Raw genomic sequence first — 17,460 nt, 5'->3', positions numbered from 1 at the left:
TAGGCCCCTGGCAAGAGGAAGTCGCCACCTCTTTGTACAGGGCTCTTGTGCATCATCAGGGGTCTGGGACTCTGGCCAGACAAGTTCCTGCTCTCCTTCAACCCCAAGGCCTAGCAGTGACGGGATGAACCCACAGGTTTGATGTTTCTGGTAAAATGACCCTGGCTCTCCTGGGAGCAACCTAGATGGCCTGAGTGCCAAGGCTACAAAGGAGAAGGGATTTGGTGACTTGACTACGGATTCCAGGCTAGGTGCTGAGCTGGTTCCCTCTTCTTGATGGCCTGTTAAGCTTAGAGGGCTAACAGGCAAGGGGTACCTGGCCAACCTTTGGCCTTAGGATCCTTGGTCTAAGAATCCTTCCACCTCTCTTCACAGTTCATCACTTCACTTTGCCCTCCTGACTTGTCTACTCATTCATTTGTATTTCAATTCAATAGATGCTTGAATGCCAATCATAGTGGGCAGGCTTCTGTTTTCTGGTTCGGGTGCCAGCCCCCTAGCCCTCTGTGCCTCTGCCTGCCCCTTCCTCACCCAAGGATGCAGGAGAATGGTAAGCACCCTCGTCAGTTACCCTCATCTCCACTATATTCCACACCATATGGCGGGCCTCTCTTCCTCTTTCCAAAGCGCTCTACGTTTTCAGAAAAGAGAACTGAGAGCTGGCTCCAAGGGAATGAAGGGGGGGGAGCCACCTGGGTCCCACTAAGCCTAAACCTTCAGCACCTCCACCCTTTCTCAGGCGTGCACACAAGACAGGCTTTGGTTGCCCGACTCAGGGCTAGAGAGGCGCTCCGCCCGGACTTCTGGGACTCCCTGGGGTTAGTCCTGCGGCCTCGGCTGGGTGGTGGGAAGCTGCCTGGGTGCAGGGGGCCCTCCCAGCCGCCAGGGGTCGCGCTGCAGGCGGCCGGGGAGCTAGGTCGGCGCAGGCAGGGTCACGGCCGCCGGCCGGGGAGGAGGGGTAGGGGGGAGCGGCGGCGCCCGCGGCTCCAGAAGGAGGGGGGGCGGTAAGGGGAGCGGAGAAAGCGGGGCTCACTGAGGAGCGCAGGGTCCTCAGTGCCGCGGGAGCGAGCGGCGCGGCAGCACCCTCCGCGTGGCGCAGCGCGGCGGGGACCCTGGGACCGCCCGGACCTCCCTCCACGGCGCCCCGCGCCCGGGCGCCCTCGGTCTCCTCTTCTGCCTTCCCTTGCCGCCCAGGCGGGAGCGGCGCCCAAGTCGGGTGCGCCATGTCCGGGGCCGGGTAGCCCCGCCGCCAGCCGGCCCGCCAGCCCGCCCTCCGCGCCACCCGCCCGCGGGCCGGCCGGCCGGGAGTCGCGGGGCCGGCAGGTAGGGGCTGCGGCAGACGGGGAAGGAGGGGCGGGAGCGCCGGCCCGGCGGGGACTCTCCCCCAGATGTTCCCCGAGCTGCACATCTGGTTCCGGTTCCTCTCTCCGGGGGAAGTGAAAGTGGAGGGGAGGGCACTGGCCGGAGTTAGCCGTGCCCCAGCATCCTGTCCCCTTTTTCTCCCCCGAGGGTGTCGAAGCTGGAGCTCCCCTCCCTCCCGCTCAGGGTCACGCGGCCGGCTCCTTTTCTGCCCCCAGCGCGCCCCGCTCCCCGCCGCCCCCCTGTTCCTTCCCCAGCCTCCTCTTCCTTGGCGTGTCCTTTGCCCTAGCCTCAACTTCGAGACGCGCTCGCTCGGCTTGCGTGCCTGGGGTCGGGACCCCCGACTGGCGCTCCTGCCACCCCCTGTGGGACTTTTCCCTGGCTCTGTTTGGGAGGCCCCTGCAGGCGGGCCCTAGGTAGGATGGGAGCCATCTCACCTCTCACCTTGCCCCAGGCCCATGACCCTTGCCGACTCTCTTGGGCATAGGACTCCCATTCTCCTACTGTGGCTAAGGCACAGGGCTGTGCCCCAGAGCTAAATCAGGACTCTGACGCTGACTCTGGGCTCACCTCATATTCGGGGGAGGCTAAATTTAGCTGGGGTTGGGGTGTTTGTGGAGGGCAGCAGAGGCCAGGTTAGGGAGAGAGCCAGCCTGTCCTCTGGAGATTCTCTTGCGCCCTATTTCCGGAAGAAGGGTCTGGAGTCAGAGAAGACTTCCCATGCTGGAGTGCTGATCCTCCTCTGCCAGGCTCCTTTAGTCAGATTCCTTCTTGTGGGCATAATGCTGTGCTGTCATCATTCACAGTACCCAACCGCCACCACCATACACACACACACACCCTTGCCCATAGACTGACTTCCGCAGGGCTGTAGCTTCCCCTCCGCTGTTACAGGAAGTCACCTCCCTTCCCCTCTGATTCGGCCCCCACTCCCATGCCTCCCGGCCCCCTGCTGCAAGCCACCCACCAAATTCTTTCCCAGCTTCTGCGTCTCAGGGACCCTAGGAGTACCTGCTCCCTGGGGCTGGGCCATGGAGGCAGGTGAGAACACGGGAGTTGAGGGTCATGGTGGGTCTGTTTTCAGGAAGTGTCTGGGTTCTGTGGAGGAAGGCATGGGGACTGCCGGAACACACTCATGGCGATTTTGGACTTCACCAGGGGTCCTGGAGGTGAAAGGGCACTGGCTTTTTGGTCAGCTTGGTGGCGCTGGGTTAGAAAAAAGAACCTTGAGTCTGAAGAAAAGACGCTAAAGCTTGGGTTTGGTGGACTTTACTAGAAACCTGTAGGATCCTCTTGCAAACCTGGGGGTGGGCCCTTTACAAACATTAGCTGGTTCACAAGGTTCTTAAGATGCCCAACCTAAGTAGGAAGGTCAGAAACCCTGAACAAAACTGTGATGTCATGACCCGAAGGGATGGTGTCATTGTAGGCCATTTCAGAAAGACTGGTCTCTGTCCTGTGTTGAGTATAGAGAGTAGAGGGTTGTGACCTCTAGAGGGGCGACAGGGACAATATGGTGAGCTGGGTGGTAAAGTGAGTTTTTTGGGGAGTGCACTAGTAGCATGCAGCCTGAAGGCCCTGTTCTCTTTAAGGAGCTGTGGTGAGCTGTGAGGGTCTGGTGATGTCACAGGCGGGAGAGTTCAGGATTGGCTGACCATTTGTCCCGATTTACTTTGGGTAGTCTAGGAAGAGGAGGAGCAAGAGGACACCTGGGTTGCCATGGAAACACCTGGCTTCCTTGCTTCATCTCTGCCCCCTCCATTGTTTCAGATGCAGTGAGTGAGGGGGGGGCCATGGCAGAGGAGCGGCCCCCCCGGCTGGTGGATTACTTCGTGGTAGCTGGGCTTGCAGGGAACGAAGCACCCCTCCCCGAAGAAACGTGGGTTCCTGAACCCAGTGGACCTCTGCGTCCTCCCCGGCCAGCTGAGCCCATTACCGATGTGGCGGTCATCGCTAGGGCGCTGGGCGAGGAGGTGCCCCAGGGCTACACGTGCATTCAGGCTTCCACTGGAGGCCACCTCTTAGAACTCAGCGCTGGGCTCCTGGGTGGAACGCAACCCGTCATCTGCTACCGCAGGGGCCGTGACAAGCCCCCCCTCGTTGAACTGGGGTGTGTGCCTCTGCCCATGCTGGCCTCAGAGGAGGTTGGGAGGGGGCTGGGAGAGGTCGTGAGCGGTAGGGATGTGGGAGGGGCATGGAGGCCAAGGTTTGCATCCCCTAGTCATCAGATCCGCATGGTGTACAAACTGGGCTGTCTGCTTGCTGTGTGGCCTAGGCAGGTTGGTGAGCCTCACTGGGTATGTTTCCTCCCTAGCGAATGGAGATAGTAGTGCTTCCTCACAGGTACCAGGCCTGGGAAGATGAAATGAGACAATCTATGTAGAGCTGTGCTTCTCCACCTGCGGGTTGTGATCCCTTTGGGGGTCGAACGACTCTTGCACAGGAATGGCCCAATACATAACAGTAGCAAAATTCCAGTGGTTGAAGTAGCACCAAAAATAATTTTATGGTTGGGGGTGGTCACCACACCATGAGGAACTGGATGAAAGGGTCCCAGCATTAGGAAGGTTGAGAACCACTGATGTAGAGGATTCTTCTTAGTATTTTGGGAGGGCTGCTACAGTAGGCACAGGAATCTGGAGGACAGGGTTCACAAAGACGAGGGGAGCCCTGGTGTTGGGATTTGACAAGGCAGTTGTGGGGGGGGGGAATAGATTTGACTGGGGTCTTTCTCCGCTGTCTTTTGAACTCGACGTTTTTTCTGCTCTCTGTGCCAAGGGTGTTGTATGAGGGGAAGGAACGTCCCAAGCCCGGCTTTCAAGTACTAGACACGACACCCTACAGCCATTCAGCTAACCTGGCCCCTCCAGGCCCAGGGCACCCCCGCACCTACCTCACTTACCGGCGGGCCGCGGAAGGGGCAGGGTTGCATGCCCTGGGCATCACTGACCTCTGCCTGGTCCTGCCCAGCAAGGGTGAGGGCACTCCTCATACCTACTGCCGGCTGCCCCGTAACCTCAACCCTGGCATGGTGAGTTGAGCCCCGGGATCATATTGGTATGAGGGGTTCCCACACTGGCCATAGAGGGGAATCTTAGGACCAAGGTCTCACTGCAGGGGCAGGCCTGGAGGGGGTGGCTTGGCCTTGGCGAAGGAACAGGGATTAAAGCGCTCTTAAGACAGGCCAGGCAGGGGAGATAGAAAATGGACCCTTGAGCCCTTTGATAGCTGTGTTATCTATTGTCTCTTGCATCTCCGGGGCAGTGGGGCCCAGCAGTGTATCTGTGTTACAAGGTGGGCCTGGCCAAGGCCAACACACTGGTGTATGAAGCAGGTGAGTGGCCCCTTTGTCCCTGGCCTGATGGCTGGGCCCAGTACCCACTTCGCCACTTGGCCCTTTTCGGGTACCCCCTGGTTTCGTCCTCTGACACACCCTTCTCCTTTGGGGTACCCTCTCCTTGGGGTGCAGAGCTGCTGGGCCGCTACCCTGAGGAGGACAATGAAGCATTCCCGCTGCCCGAGTCAGTGCCCGTCTTCTGCCTGCCCATGGGGACCACGATCGAGTGCTGGCCTGCCCAGACCAAGTACCCCGTGCCCGTCTTCTCCACCTTTGTGCTCACAGGGGCAGACGGTGATAAGGTGGGTGTCTGGAGTATAGCTGGGGCCCAGGCAACCCAGGACCCACCTGATCGCCCTTCTGCCCCCCTGTAGGTGTACGGGGCTGCTCTGCAGTTCTATGAGGCCTTCTCTCGGACTCGGCTGTCGGAGCGGCAGGCGCGAGTGTTGGGCCTGCTGAGCGCCGTGGAGAGGGGCCGGTCGCTGGAGGGCAGGGCCGTGCGCAGCCGGCGTGCCATTGCGGTGTTGTCCCGCTGGCCCGCCTTCCCGGCCTTCCGCGCCTTCCTCACCTTCCTTTACCGCTACTCTGTCTCCGGACCCCACCGGCTGCCCTTGGAAGCGTGAGCAGGGCACCCCAGGGACACTGGAAGGGGCTTTGAGGGCATGTGAGGCCAAGAGAGATGACAGAAATTAGGGTGGAGCTGGAGGAGTGAGCGTGGATAGAGGGGCGAGGGACTGTCCAGTCCAGTTTACCCACTGCCCAACCGGCTCTGGCCAAGGCAGGGAGTGCTCCGATTTCAGAGACACTTTCTAGCCAAGTCCTGGCAAGGGACTATCTATGGCCAGAGGGGCACTCGTGTGCTGTGCACAGGTTCTGTATATAATGGGGGTTCTTGGTGGGGTGAAGGTGCGGGACTCAGGGAGAAATAAAGCCCTTGGGGAAAGTGTCGGGAGGTGGAAGTGTGGGAGCAGTTGGTCAGACAGGGCGTGGGCCTCTGACGCACCTCCTTCCCTCCCCAGGCACATCTCCCACTTCATTCACAACGTTCCCTTCCCTTCCCCACAGAGACCCCGCATCCTAGTACAGGTGAGAACATGGTCTGAGCTTGGGTGCGGATGACGGGAGGGGAATTGGCCGTGACCTGTCTGATTGATGGGTGGCTCTTCTACTCTCCTAGATGTCTCCCTATGACAACCTGCTCCTCTGCCAGCCTGTGTCCTCCCCCCTGCCCCTCAGGTATGTGCAGGGCTTGGAGGAGGGCGGAGTGGTTGATAGCCAAGGACAGGAGAGAAGCCAGACTGGTGGCTCCAGCTGTCTGTGCTCAAGGACTGGGGAAGAGGTTTCCTGTGGTTTCCTAGTGACCCTAGCCCACCTTGGCACCGCCCGCCCGCAGTGGTGCCAGCTTCCTGCAGCTGCTGCAGAGCCTGGGCCCTGAGCTGGCGGTCACGCTCCTGCTCGCTGTGCTCACGGAGCACAAACTGCTCGTCCACTCACTGCGGCCAGACCTGCTCACCAGCGTCTGTGAGGCCCTGGTCTCTGTGAGTACCACCCAGCCCAGCCTCCCTTCCCTGAATCATCGTTCTTTCTGAGGTGTCCCCCTCATCCTTTCGCGGGCCCTGCCCCTTTCCATTTGTGGGAAGGCTTCCCCGACCTCCCTACTGGGACATACAGTTTCCACGCAGGGGTCCTCTTTGGGGGCTCATCCCCACAGCTTCTCTAAGCAGGCCTCCCCGGCCCCTCCCAGAGCCCTGCTTACGGCTGGCTCCTCCCTCCCTGGGGCTGCAGATGATCTTCCCGCTGCACTGGCAGTGCCCCTACATTCCGCTGTGCCCGCTGGTGCTGGCAGACGTGCTGAGCGCCCCGGTGCCTTTCATCGTGGGGATCCACTCCAGCTACTTCGATCTGCATGACCCGCCTGCTGATGTCATCTGTGTCGATCTCGACACCAACACGCTCTTCCAGTGAGAGGGACAGCGGGCGGAGGCGCCGTCAGGCAGAAAGCAGGGGAGGCCGGTGAGGAGGGGAGGGGGGCGGACTGGCAGCTTCATCACCCTTCCTCCCTATGCCCTTTTCCCAGGACGGAGGAGAAGAAGCCCCTCCCTGCTCGCACCCTGCCCCGCAGGCCCTACAAGGTCTTGCTGGCTACCCTGACAAACCTGCATCAGCAGCTGGACCAGAGTGAGACACCAGGGCCTGGGGTGGTGGTAGAGATAGCGGGGTGGCTGGGGCTGTTAATGGGCAAACCTGTGGGGAGCTAGCTATAATTTGGGAAGATCAGGAGAGCTGGGATTCAGGTTGCAATTTGAAAGCTCGAAACTGTTTTGGATGTCATTTGTTAGCTGCTATTAATTGGGGGGGGGGCGCATCTGGTAAGGCTGATGATGGTGGGGCAGCGGCGTGGAGGGACATCTGTGTGAGGTAAGCACTAGGGTGGCAGTGCTGACTCTCAGGTCACACTGGTCCCCAGCATATACTGGGCCCGAGGAGGAGGCATCCCTGGAATTCCTGCTGACAGACTACGAGGCTGTGTGCGGCCGCCGGGCCCGGTTGGAGCGCGAAGTCCAGGGCGCCTTCCTCCGCTTCATGGCCTGTCTGCTCAAAGGCTACCGGGATTTCCTGCGCCCACTCACCCAGGCCCCCTCTGAGGGGTCTCGAGATGTGGACAACCTCTTCTTCCTGCAGGGTAAAGAGGGCCCATCTGTCTCTGCTTGGGGAGGGGTTGGCCAGGGCAGACGCGTTCCTGTGGGTCCTTACTTGGAGTCAGGCACCGTGCTGGGCTGGGAGCACATAAGGGCACAAGATGAGCCCACTGGGCCCTGCCCTCTGGGAGCCCGGGCCTTTGTGGTGGACATAGACAATGACACCTGTCAGCAGCTCCCATGCCAAAGCTCATCTCCCAGGAAGCTGCCCTCGGAGACAGACCCTCCAGTTGGAGGTGGCGGGTGCAGACGGAGAAAAGGGAGGGCTATCCCAGGGACCCTGGCGAGAGGAAGCTGAGCTGGTCAGCGTGGTGTTGGGGGTAGGTAGGTTAGAGGGCCCCAAGATGAGAACTTTGAGGGCCTTGTGCCCCATCAGGATCCTGAGTGGGCAGGGAGCCAAGAAGGTCTCAGGAAGGGTGTGTCTGTGGCCGGTGACACTGGGAACATCCCTCCTCTACCCCCTTGTCATACCCACTCAGGCTTCTTGAAATCCCGGGAGCGCTCCAGCCACAAGCTGTACTCTCAGCTGCTCCACACACAGATGTTCTCACAGTTCATTGAGGAATGTTCTTTTGGCTCTGCTCGGCATGCTGCCCTTGAATTCTTCGACTCTTGCGTTGACAAGGTATTGGACCTTGCCCCTTCTCCGTGTACCCATTGGCCTTTGCCCTCTCTCCAACTGTCTCTTGCCCCAGGGCCACTGCGCAGCACAAACTCAGATCTATGCAGCACAGCTTGGCCTGCATGATGAGGCGGGCTTCATGTGGCTACAGAGCCCCCTGCATTCCGCCCTCCCAGCCCGTCTCCAGGGCCTTGATGCAGTTGTGGCCTGCTGGCCCCTGCTAGTGGACATGCTGGGCGCTGATGTGATTGATGCCCACTCTCTTGCCACCTTGCCCAGGTCCACCCCGAGCAGGAGAAGCCTGAGCCGACACCCTTGGTGGAGCTGGAGGAGCTGTCAGGCAGTGAGCTCACTGTCTTTATCACCCCGCCTGAGGAGCCTGCAGTGCCTGAGGGCAGTGAGTCCTCACCACTGTACTGGTGAGGGCCTCGGATCGGTGCCCTTGTTTGCCCCAGGCCTCAGTGGCTAGCCCAGCCCATCCTGTTTGGTTCTGTGCAGCCCACCCTGATGTGCCCCCTCCACCCTTCTAGCTATGATGGATTCCCAGAGCTACGGCCTGAGCTGTTCGAGTCTCCTCAAGAGCAGCCTGGGGTCCTGCCTGTGCCGGGCCCATCCCGCAGCGCCCCCAGCAGCCCTGCTCCGCGCCGCACCAAACAGGTAATTAGCAGGCAGGTGCACCCAAGGGACCTGGCTCAGTGGGTGGGCTGCCACTTCCATTTCTTGTCTGTAAAATGGGGATCCTGCGTGTTGTCGTGCCTGCCCCATAAGGATGTTCTCCCACCCCACGTGCACCATAGTTGAACAGTGTGTGCCCATAGGGTTGGGTTCCCAGTGGTTGACTTTGCAGAAGTCTAGCACCAGGCCTCTGGGTGGCCTTGAACTGCCACCCTTCTGGTTAGTGTGAACCATTTGCATCTCCCAGAGGTGAAGGTTTGAATGTGCCCGGCACATAGAAGCACGCTTGGTATAGACATGCTGCTTGTGGCCTCCCCTCCTCCTGCCAGCTCTCTGGGAAGCCAGGGCTTGGCTGCCTCCTTCAGGACACCTGCCCATACTCAGGGGTGCTCAGGGCTCCCTCTGGGTGTGGATTTCTCCACACCCCGTTTGCAGGCCTGCGTCCTGGCATTGCGCTCACCCTGGTGTGTCCCCTGCCCGCCCCCAGGAGATGAAGGTTGCACAGCGGATGGCACAGAAGTCGGCAGGCCAGCCTGAGCTGTGGGCCCAGTGCCTGCTGGGGCACTGCTATGGGCTGTGGTTCCTGTGTCTGCCAGCCTACGTGCGGGCAGCACCCTCCCGGGTGCGCGCACTGCACACAGCCTACCACGTCCTGCGCCAGATGGAGAGCCGTAAGGTGGTGCTGCCCGACGAGGTAGGCCGCCCACTCCCTACCCTGTGAGGCTGGTGCCGTCCTCGGGGAGCGGGCCAGGGCCGCCTGGTGGGCACTTTGGAAAGCTGTAGGGCTGAGGCAGAGGGGGCGCAGCGCTGGGCCATTCCCTCAGAGCCTGAGCCTGCTCAGGACACAGCAGTGGAACCCACAGACAGAATGGGGGGTTCTTCCAGGAGCCTGTTGAGTGTGAGCACTGGGGAGGCTGGCAGGCAGGGGTGTGTGCCGAGCTGAGGTTCTGGTTGGGGTGACCTGTGTCTCTCCTGGCCAGGTGTGTTACCGAGTGCTAATGCAGCTTTGCTCCCACTACGGGCAGCCCGTGCTGTCCGTGCGGGTGATGCTGGAGATGCGGCGGGCGGGCATCGTGCCCAATACCATCACCTACGGCTACTATAACAAGGTACCATATTTGGGGCTGCCAGGTGTGTGCATGGGGGCGGGGGGCGTGCTGTGCCTTAGCAGGCGTGGCTCTCCTGGCTCCTTGGAAACCGGGCCTGTGCCATTCAAGTAGGTGCTGTGACCATTGTCATTGTGGTGCTCAAGCACAATTCCAAAGACATCCCGTTTCTTCCTTACAGAACAAGGTGGGGGAGTGGGGGTGGGGAGGGCGATGGCCCTCAGGTGGAGATGGGGAGATGAAGTCCCAGTGAGTTAGGGAGTTAGGCTCTGCGGGGCCTTCAAAAGCTCATAGAAGTAGTCACTGAACTAAAAGACAATTGAATTTTCCTCTCTGAAGCCCCCTCAGAGAAGTGTAAGCATCATCATGTCTCCTGAATCCACGCTCTCAACCATGATACTAAATTGGTTCCTACTTTTTAGAGGAGGAGGCTGATGAGCAACACATTAACAGGTTTCTTTAATCGGTATAGTTAATAAGTAGCAGGGTCTGGATACAAATGTTCCTCTGCTCCTGGTTTTCTCTGGGCCCCTCCAGAGGCATCTGCTGCCGCCTGCCTTTGTTCCCAGCGGGGTCACTGGTGGGACCCTCACAGGCTGGCTGGCTTCGGGCAAGGTGGTCCCTGGGGCCCTGGACAGACTGCAGGCATCATGCTGGGACTGAGGTGTGGAATAGGCCATCTTGATGGGTACTGTGTTTGGCAGGCAGTGCTGGAAAGCAAGTGGCCATCTGGCACGCCGGGTGGGCGCCTGCGTTGGGCCAAGCTCCGGAATGTCGTCCTGGGGGCCGCTCAGTTCCGCCAGCCCTTGAGAGACCGGCAGCGGCAGCAGCAGGCAACAGCACATCAAGAGGCAGGCTGCCCCCAGCCAGGTGGGTAGGGAGGGACAGATGAGGTAGGCTGAGGACAGTGGCCAGGCTCTGCAGACAGGCAGGAGGAGCTGGGACTGGCCTAGGCTTTGCCATTGGGGGTTTCTTCGGGATGGCGTTACGCTGGGGAGGGGGACGCCTGTACACTCAGGTCCATCCAAGGAGTTTTGTGTTAGAGTAGGGGTCTGGATCCCTAGCTGACCATCTCTAACTGCCCCTCCCCACACCACCCCTCGCCCCCTGGCTTTCACAGATCCCCACCTGGAACGTCCCTCCCCCACCCGCCCTCTTCAGCGCCAGACTACCTGGGCTGGGCGCAGCCTTCGGGACCCAGCCTCCCCGACAGGGCGCCTAGTGAAGAGCAGCAGCCTGAGCAGTGCCCATGGGGCACAGCCCACTGTGGAGGCTGGCGTGGCCCACAGTGAGTGCCCCTGGCTGACGCCCTCGTCAGGAGAGGGAAGCCCAGAGCCGGGGTGGAGGAGGGCCGGTGTGGCGGACCCAGGCCTGCAAGTTGTTGGGGGTGGTAGTGTAGCAGGAAAAGGGCTGCCCAAGCACAGCTAGGCTCTCTTCCTGAATCCTTTTCTGCCCTGCAGTGATCCAGGCTTTGGGGGTCCTGGAGCCCCGGGGGTCACCTGTGCCCTGGAATGATGGCAGCCTCTCTGATCTGAGCCTGACAGGGGAGGAGCAGGCACCTGGAGGCAGCCCAGGAGCCGTGGGTCCCGCCCCGACTTCCCAGCCCCCTGAGGTCCTGGAAGGGCTCAGTGAGCATGTGACCAAGGCTGGAGGACGTCAGGATGAAGCTGGCACCCCTCGGCGAGGACTGGGTGCCCGCCTCCAGCAGCTGCTCACTCCTTCCCGCCGCTCCCCAGCCTCCCATGTTCCCCTACCTGAGCTGCCCCCCGACCTGCCTCCCCCTGCCCGCCGCAGCCCTATGGACAGCCTTCTGCGGCCCAGGGAGCGTCCTGGGTCTACGGCCTCAGAGGTAGCCAGTCAGCGCCAGGAGGCCTTGGGAGGGGCTGTGACAGAACTGGGAGAATGCCTCTGAGCTGGACCCTGAGGGTGGTGGTGGTGGGGGGGGCCGGGGGTGGAACCTGCCTCCTGTGGGCTGGCTGACCATGCTTTCTCCTATTCCGTCCTGGCAGAGCTCAGCCTCTCTGGGCAGTGAGTGGGACCTCTCAGAATCTTCCCTTAGCAGCCTGAGCCTTCGCCATTCCTCAGAGCGCCTCAGCGATACCCCCGGGTCCTTCCAGCCACCGTCACTGGAAGTGAGGATGAGCTCCCCCCAACATACACAGATGTACACGTACACCCCACAGACACACACATTACCCCGTTAAAGGCAGAGGAGGAGGAGGAGGTGGCAGGGCCTGGGCTCCTGGGTGCTGGGGGCCAAGCAGGGTCTACCTATTGCTTGGGGTCTTGTTGCCCACAGATCCTCCTGTCTAGCTGCTCCCTGTGCCGTGCCTGCAACTCGCTGGTGTACGATGAGGAGATCATGGCTGGCTGGGCACCTGATGATTCCAATCTCAACACAACCTGCCCTTTCTGCACCTGCCCCTTTGTGCCCCTTCTCAGTGTCCAGACCCTGGATTCCCGACCCAGGTGGCCAAGGCAGGGCGAGTGCTGTGGGTGGGGCAGGACGATGGATGTCCAATGACTGACAACTCCTCCTATCCCGGCCCTGCAGTGTTGCCAGCCCCAAGCCTGTCCCTGCTGGTGCCAGTGGCAGCAAAGATGCCCCTGCTCCTGGGGGCCCTGGCCCTGTGCTCAGTGACCGCAGGTTCTGCCTGGCTCTGGACGAGCCCCAGCTCTGCAATGGGCACATGGGGGTAAGGGCTGTGCCAAAGACCATGGGCACATGGCACCCTGTGAGAGACCAGGGTGGGTGGGCAGAGGTGGGCGTTGAGGCTCAGGGGCATTGAGCTGCCTGGCATGATGATGGCCCAGTGGGAAGCATGGTTCTGGGGATGGGGCCATGAGGCATGCCCTCCATGGTCCTCTCCCTCTTATGCTTGGCAGGGTGCTTCTCGGCGGGTGGAGAGTGGGTCATGGGCGTACCTGAGCCCTCTGGTGCTGCGTAAGGAGCTGGAGTCGCTGGTGGAGAACGAGGGCAGTGAGGTGCTGGCATTAGCTGAGCTGCCAGCTGCCCACCCCATCATCTTCTGGAACCTCTTGTGGTATTTCCAACGGCTGCGCCTGCCCAGTATTCTAACAGGCCTGTTGCTGGCCTCCTGTGATGCGCCGCCACCCCCCCAGGTCTGTGCCTTCCTGGGGCCCTGCTCCCTGACTACGCCCCTCCTCATAGTGCTGTGTGCAGCAGGCTTTGCTGCACTTAGAACCTTCGCCTTCTCACATCATCCCAGCTGCGCTCTATCGGTCGGTTTTCTCATCTGTAAAATGGGGGCATGAGCACCCGCCTCACAAGGCTGCTGTCTAGACACCTGTTGTAGTGTCTGGTACCAAGACAAATGTCCACAAGTGTTCCTGGACTCACTCATGCCGTCAGTGCTTCTTGAGCACCTTCTAGGTTCCAGGTTTAGTTTGGAGACACTAGATAGTGATGGGCCAGATTACAAAACAGAGCCCTTGTTCTCAAAGAGCTTCTGCTCGAATAAGGAGGCGGGACTGACAGTTCCTTCCCTTCTCCTCCTCTCTGGCTGTTTCCTGTCATACTCCTGTCTCTTTGCACATCGCCTGCCCCATTCCTATTCTCTGCCTACCATTCCACGAGTCTAACTGTCTGCTCGCTTTTGACTCCCCCAGGCTGCATCTCCTTGGATAACCCCTGATCCGGCCTCTGTGCAGGTGCGGCTACTGTGGGACATCCTGACCCCTGACCCCAGTAGCTGCCCACCTCTCTACGTGCTCTGGAGGGTACACAGTGAGTGTGGGCTTTGGCCTAGGGAAGGAAGGGTGGGCCCCGCACCTGGGGGCTCAGCAATCCTGGCCTTCTTCCCTTTCACTCAGGCCAGATCCCTCAGCGGGTTGTGTGGCCAGGCCCGGTCCCTGCATCCCTTAGCCTGGCATTGATGGAGTCGGTACTGCGCTACGTTGGACTCAATGAGGTGCACAAGGCTGTGGGGCTCCTGCTGGACACACTAGGGGCCCCGCTGACAGGCCTGCACCTGCAGAGGTATGCTGCTCTCACCTGGTGGTCCCTGGCCCGTCCCAGGAGCTGCACCCTCTTCCTTTCCCTCCCACCCTTCTTTCTGTGTCCCCTCCAGGGGCATCTATCGCGAGATCCTGTTCCTGACAATGGCTGCTCTGGGCAAGGACCACGTGGACATAGGTGAGGAAGCAGGCAGGTGCTGAGGCATTTGGGGGACCTGAGGCCAGAATGGGTAATGGAGGTCCTAACGAGTTGGCCTTCACTCTCTTCTCTAGTGGCCTTCGACAAGAAGTACAAGTCTGCCTTTAACAAGCTGGCCAGCAGCATGGGCAAGGAGGAACTGAGGCAACGGCGGGCACAGATGCCCACCCTAAAGGCCATTGACTGCCGAAAATGTTTTGGAGCACCTCTGGAATGCTAGGAACTCTTCGCTCCCCACTCTTGCCTTGGGGTGGAACAGCCTGCTTCCCCGTTGCCCTGATAGAGGAGTTGGGAACTCGGGCTGGCAACCATGCCCAGCCAGAGGCTCCAAGTGGGGATGGCAGCAAGAGGAACCCACTGTTACCGAAAGTCACAGTTCTCTTACCTGCAGCCTGCCCGATGTGCTCGTGCTGATGCTGGGGAAGGGCTGGAGGGACTCGGCCCAGTTCTGTTCCTCCTCTGTCTTATACAGAGGACCCCGCCCCCCCAGGGTACCCACAGATCTGCATTGCCCTGGTCATTTTAGAAGTTTTTGTTTTAAAAAAACAACTGGACAGATACAGAGCTACTGAGCCTTTGCCCTGAAAGGGAGGGAGGGAGTCCCCAGCCACAAGGCCGCCTACTGTGGCGTTGCTGAAGGAGCTCCCCACGCCGTCCCACCTTAGTGTTGGTATTTCATTTTTATTTTAAGTTATTTATTCTGGAGCTACAGCCTCCTTGTTTACGAGGTTTTTGTGGAGGATGAGAAAGAAGGGAAACGGGGCACCAAGGGCTGGCGGTTTGGAGCGCCTTGACAGTCAGGTGGTGGGACTAGAGGAGTCCCAGCCTCTGCTTGATGAAGAAATGGTGCCCCCACCAGTCCTAACCCTGGACCAGTCCTCCTTGGGGATGCCCCTCCCACCCAGGGCCCTGACCTGTGCAATAAGGATCGTTGAAGTTGGATGTAAATATAGTAAAAGCTGCTTCTGTCTTTTTCCTACTGCCTCCTGTTTTGTGGGTCTGGGAGGATGGCAGGGTCACCTCTTCCCCCCCCCCTCCACCCCCGGGCTGCACATTCCCGCTTCCATCCCCTGCAGCTTTCAGCCACATCTGCTTTTCTTGAGCAGGTCTGGAGCTGGCCCTGGGGGCACAGGGAGTCCTCGGAGTCGGAGAGGGGTGAATCCGCGCTGGCTATGGTGGTGCAAGTCTGTGTGGCACTTCCGGCCCTCCCATACAATCACCCCCTTGTCCCTCATCTGTACCCACACAAAGGCTCCATTCTCTGGGGGCCTTGAGCTCATCTCTGCCTTCTTCCCCCTGGCCTCCCCAGCCAGCCTCTTTAGTACCTCCACAGGGATGACACCCCTCTCCCCAAGAGTTGCTGTTGGTAGACCTGGTGCATCCCCAGGGCCCTGGCAGCCACCCCCTGCCTCATTTCCATTTTAACCACTCTGACCAGGGTTTTAGCCTGAGGGCAGCACCAGGGAAATGGGGGCAAGGATCCAGGGGCTTGCTACAGCTGGACATTGGGAGGTGGACGGGCATAATTTTCCTACTCCCTTTGACCCACTCGAATTTCTCCTTCCTCTTTCCTGTATAATGAAATAAACACAGGAAACAGTTCCTAACAGAGCTGCAAAACCAATTGCCAAAGGGAATTAGCCAACAAAACAGAGGTGCCTTGGGGAAGGAGGGCGGGAGTGTCAATAGAGGAAATAGTTTATGTGGGCCTGAAGTGCAAAATCCTTCCAGTGGAAGAGGGAGGGATTACTTCTGAACATCCACCATGACCTTCAAGCCAGGAGGCCCTATCCCCGTCTGGTCTTGAGCATGGCAGGATTCTTGTCGTCTAGTGTCCTCAGGGAGCTGCAGAGGAGAGTAGCAGAGGCTTAGGAAAAACCACCTGCCTTGCTGTGACTAGGAGACGCCTTCCTCAGAGGGGAACTCTCCTGTCACTCAGGTTCAAATGCTCAGCCTCAAGCCCCAGAATCAACCTCTCCCTACCTCATCCCCCAGGCTCTTTGGAAAGGGAGCACCTGCCCTCCTAACAGCAAGTTTCTTCTGCATTCTCTTGGTACCCTTCTCACTTTGGGCTTTCCTCTTGGATCCCCGCCACGAGGTGGCTGGAGCTACAGGACCACCAGGACAAACCCCGAAAAAGCTGGTGCTGACCCAGACTGCCTATCTGACAGAGTGCCACTGGTTTCCAAGGCGATGGTCTTTAAGGGGAGCAGATTACACATCTTTTCCCATGGAAGAGCTGGCAGGTTCAAACCCTCAACCTTCCGCTTAGCAGCAAAGCGCTTTACCCCTGGTACCTCCAGGGCTCCTTAGACATGATTCCAACCAAAAACCAAACCCCGTGCCCAGGAGTTGATTCTGACTTACAGCGACCCTATAGGACAGAGTAGATTGCTTCACAGGGGTTCCTGCGCTGCACATCTTTACAGAAGTGGACTGCCACATCTTTTCCCCATGGGGTGTCTGGTGGGCTCGGACTGCTGATCTAGCAGTGAGCAGCCCACTACTCAACCCACTGTGTTACTAGGGCTTCCCTTAACCATGATCTCACTGCTGTCAGGTTGATTTTGACTCATAGTGACCCTGTATAAGGTTTCTAGGACTGCAGATCTTTACGGGAGCAGAGACCCTCAGCTTTCTCCTGCAGAGCTGCTGGCAGGTCTCAACATTGGGTAAACAGCCCAGTGCCTAAGCTGCAGTGCCACCAGAGCCCCTTGATGGCATCTGGAAATTCTAAGAGCTGAGTATAGGCATCTCTCTGTTCAGTGGTCCAGGGAGGATATACCTAAATGGCTGGGCTCATTTTTCCTTCCCAGACTTTAGAGGGTATTTGGCTTGAGCCCGGCAATTTTGAGTCAAATCTTGTCTCTGCAACTTACTAGTTTTATGATGTCAGCCAAATTACTTAACTGCTGTGCTTCAATGTTTTCCTCATCTGCAACTGAGGGCTCATTGAAAAGTTAAATTATATGATCCATCCCCCCACTATCATGATCCCAATTCTACCTTGCAAATCTGGCTAGACCAGAGGATGTACATTGGTACAGATAGCAACTGGGAACACAGGGAATCCAGGACAGATGACTCCTCCAGGACCAGGGATGAGAGTGGTGATGCCTGGAGGGTGGAGAGAATGTAGGGTAGAAAGGGGGAACTGATTACAAGAATCTATGCATAGCCTCCTCCCTGGGGGAGGGACAGCAGAGAAGAGGGTGGGGGGAGACCTCAGACAGTGTAATATATGACAAAATAATAATATGAATGATGAAGGGTTCATGAGGTAGGGGGGAGTGGGGAGGGAGGGGGAAAATGAGCAGCAGATATTAAGGGCTCAAGTAGAAGGCAAATGTTTTGAGACTGATGATGGCAAAAATGTACATATGTTCTTGACACATGTATGTATGTATGGATTGTGATAAGAATTATACGAGCCCCCAATAAAATGATTTTAAAAAATTATATGATCCACATGAAGTGAAAACACA

At 59.0% G+C, this 17,460-nt stretch overlaps 1 protein-coding gene across 3 annotated transcripts; it reads left to right on the top strand.

Annotated features, from left to right (window-relative positions):
* Nucleotides 1-1,010: 1,010 nt before the first annotated feature.
* On the top strand, nucleotides 1,011-17,199 carry DENND4B (DENN domain containing 4B). Of its 3 annotated transcripts, none has more exons than XM_075562445.1 (28): nucleotides 1,011-1,323; nucleotides 3,130-3,469; nucleotides 4,138-4,390; nucleotides 4,624-4,693; nucleotides 4,829-4,998; nucleotides 5,071-5,315; nucleotides 5,716-5,782; nucleotides 5,874-5,932; nucleotides 6,090-6,234; nucleotides 6,482-6,657; nucleotides 6,774-6,874; nucleotides 7,164-7,379; nucleotides 7,875-8,020; nucleotides 8,297-8,436; nucleotides 8,548-8,674; nucleotides 9,180-9,386; nucleotides 9,673-9,801; nucleotides 10,503-10,668; nucleotides 10,919-11,086; nucleotides 11,259-11,647; nucleotides 11,808-11,930; nucleotides 12,098-12,267; nucleotides 12,353-12,494; nucleotides 12,685-12,921; nucleotides 13,429-13,546; nucleotides 13,633-13,798; nucleotides 13,890-13,954; nucleotides 14,050-17,198. In XM_075562445.1, exons 2-28 carry the CDS (start codon nucleotides 3,153-3,155, stop codon nucleotides 14,193-14,195), a joined length of 4,458 nt encoding a protein of 1,485 aa, XP_075418560.1. In that variant the 5' UTR covers nucleotides 1,011-1,323; nucleotides 3,130-3,152; the 3' UTR covers nucleotides 14,196-17,198. The 3 variants fall into 3 exon arrangements, with proteins under 3 accessions (XP_075418560.1, XP_075418554.1, XP_075418558.1); XM_075562443.1 differs by lacking the exon at nucleotides 1,011-1,323 and adding an exon at nucleotides 1,405-2,400; XM_075562439.1 differs by lacking the exon at nucleotides 1,011-1,323 and adding an exon at nucleotides 1,399-2,400 and having other exon boundaries at nucleotides 4,624-4,998; nucleotides 14,050-17,199.
* Nucleotides 17,200-17,460: the final 261 nt, after the last annotated feature.

The sequence above is a fragment of the Tenrec ecaudatus genome, chromosome 1, assembly GCF_050624435.1.
Source record: "Tenrec ecaudatus isolate mTenEca1 chromosome 1, mTenEca1.hap1, whole genome shotgun sequence".
NCBI classification, from domain to species: Eukaryota; Metazoa; Chordata; class Mammalia; order Afrosoricida; family Tenrecidae; genus Tenrec; species Tenrec ecaudatus.
Note: the sequence above shows the minus strand (reverse complement) of the source record. Positions and strands in the feature narration are given on the sequence as shown.